The sequence below is a fragment of the Centroberyx gerrardi genome, unplaced genomic scaffold (assembly GCF_048128805.1).
Source record: "Centroberyx gerrardi isolate f3 unplaced genomic scaffold, fCenGer3.hap1.cur.20231027 Scaffold_66, whole genome shotgun sequence".
NCBI lineage: Eukaryota > Metazoa > Chordata > Actinopteri > Beryciformes > Berycidae > Centroberyx > Centroberyx gerrardi.
Window position 1 is genome coordinate 150,999 of NW_027605201.1, and position 1,416 is coordinate 152,414.

Genomic DNA, 1,416 nt, shown 5'->3' on the forward strand with positions numbered 1-1,416 from the left:
CCCAACCGTACCAAACCGTACCCAACCGTACCCAACCGTACCAAACCGTACCCAACCGTACCAAACCGTACCCAACCGTACCCAACCGTACCAAACCGTACCAAACCGTACCCAAACCGTACCCAACCGTACCAAACCGTACCCAACCGTACCAAACCGTCCCAACCGTACAAACCGTACCCAACCGTACCAACCGTACCAACCAAACCGTACCCAACCGTACCCAACCGTACCCAACCGTACCAACCGTACCCAACCGTACCAACCGTACCCAACCGTACCCAACCGTACCCAAACCGTACCAACCGTACCAAACCGTACCCAACCGTACCAAACCGTACCCAACCGTACCCAACCGTACCAAACCGTACCCAACCGTACCAACACGTACCAACCGTACCCAACCGTACCAACCGTACCAAACCGTACCAACCGTACCAACCGTACCCAACCGTACCAAACCGTACGAACCCAAACCGTACCAAACCGTACCCAACCGTACCAAACCGTACCCAACCGTACCAACCGTACCAACCGTACAAACCGTACCCAACCGTACCAAACCGTACCCAACCGTACCAAACCGTACCCAACCGTACCCAACCGTACCCAACCGTACCAAACCGTACCCAACCGTACCAAAACCGTACCCAACCGTACCCAACCGTACCAAACCGTACCCAACCGTACCCAACCGTACCAAACCGTACCCAACCGTACCCAACCGTACCAAACCGTACCCAACCGTACCAAACCGTACCCAACCGTACCCACCGTACCAAACCGTACCCAACCGTACCAAACCGTACCCAACCGTACCAACCGTACCCAACCGTACCAACCGTACCCAACCGTACCAAACCGTACCAAACCGTACCCAACCGTACCAAACCGTACCAACCGTACCAAACCGTACCCAACCGTACCAACCGTACCCAACCGTACCAAACCGTACCAAACAGTACCAAACCGTACCCAAAACCGTACCAAACCGTACCAAACCGTACCCAACCGTTACCAAACCGTACCCAACCGTACCAAACCGTACCCAAACCGTACCAAACCGTACCAAACCGTACCAACCGTACCAAACCGTACCCAACCGTACCAAACCGTACCAAACCGTACCCAAACCGTACCAACCGTACCAACCGTACCAAACCGTACCCAACCGTACCCAAACCGTACCAAACCGTACCAACCGTACCAAACCGTACCCAACCGTACCCAACCGTACCAAACCGTACCCAACCGTACCCAACCGTACCAAACCGTACCCAACCGTACCCAACCGTACCCAACCGTACCAAACCGTACCAAACCGTACCAACCGTACCCAACCCGTACCAAACCGTACCAAACCACAAACCCCCGTACCAAACCTCGTACCAAACCGTACCCAACCATACTCAGTAC

At 54.9% G+C, this 1,416-nt stretch overlaps 1 protein-coding gene across 1 annotated transcript in view; it reads left to right on the plus strand.

Annotated features, from left to right (window-relative positions):
- ctc1 (CTS telomere maintenance complex component 1) overlaps positions 1-1,416 on the plus strand; it is a 40,797-nt gene that overhangs the window by 38,600 nt on the left and 781 nt on the right. The window contains 1 exon segment of the mRNA XM_078282305.1: positions 1-1,313. This exon segment is cut by the window's left edge and continues 322 nt beyond it. Coding sequence (XP_078138431.1) covers positions 1-1,313 — 1,313 coding nt within the window.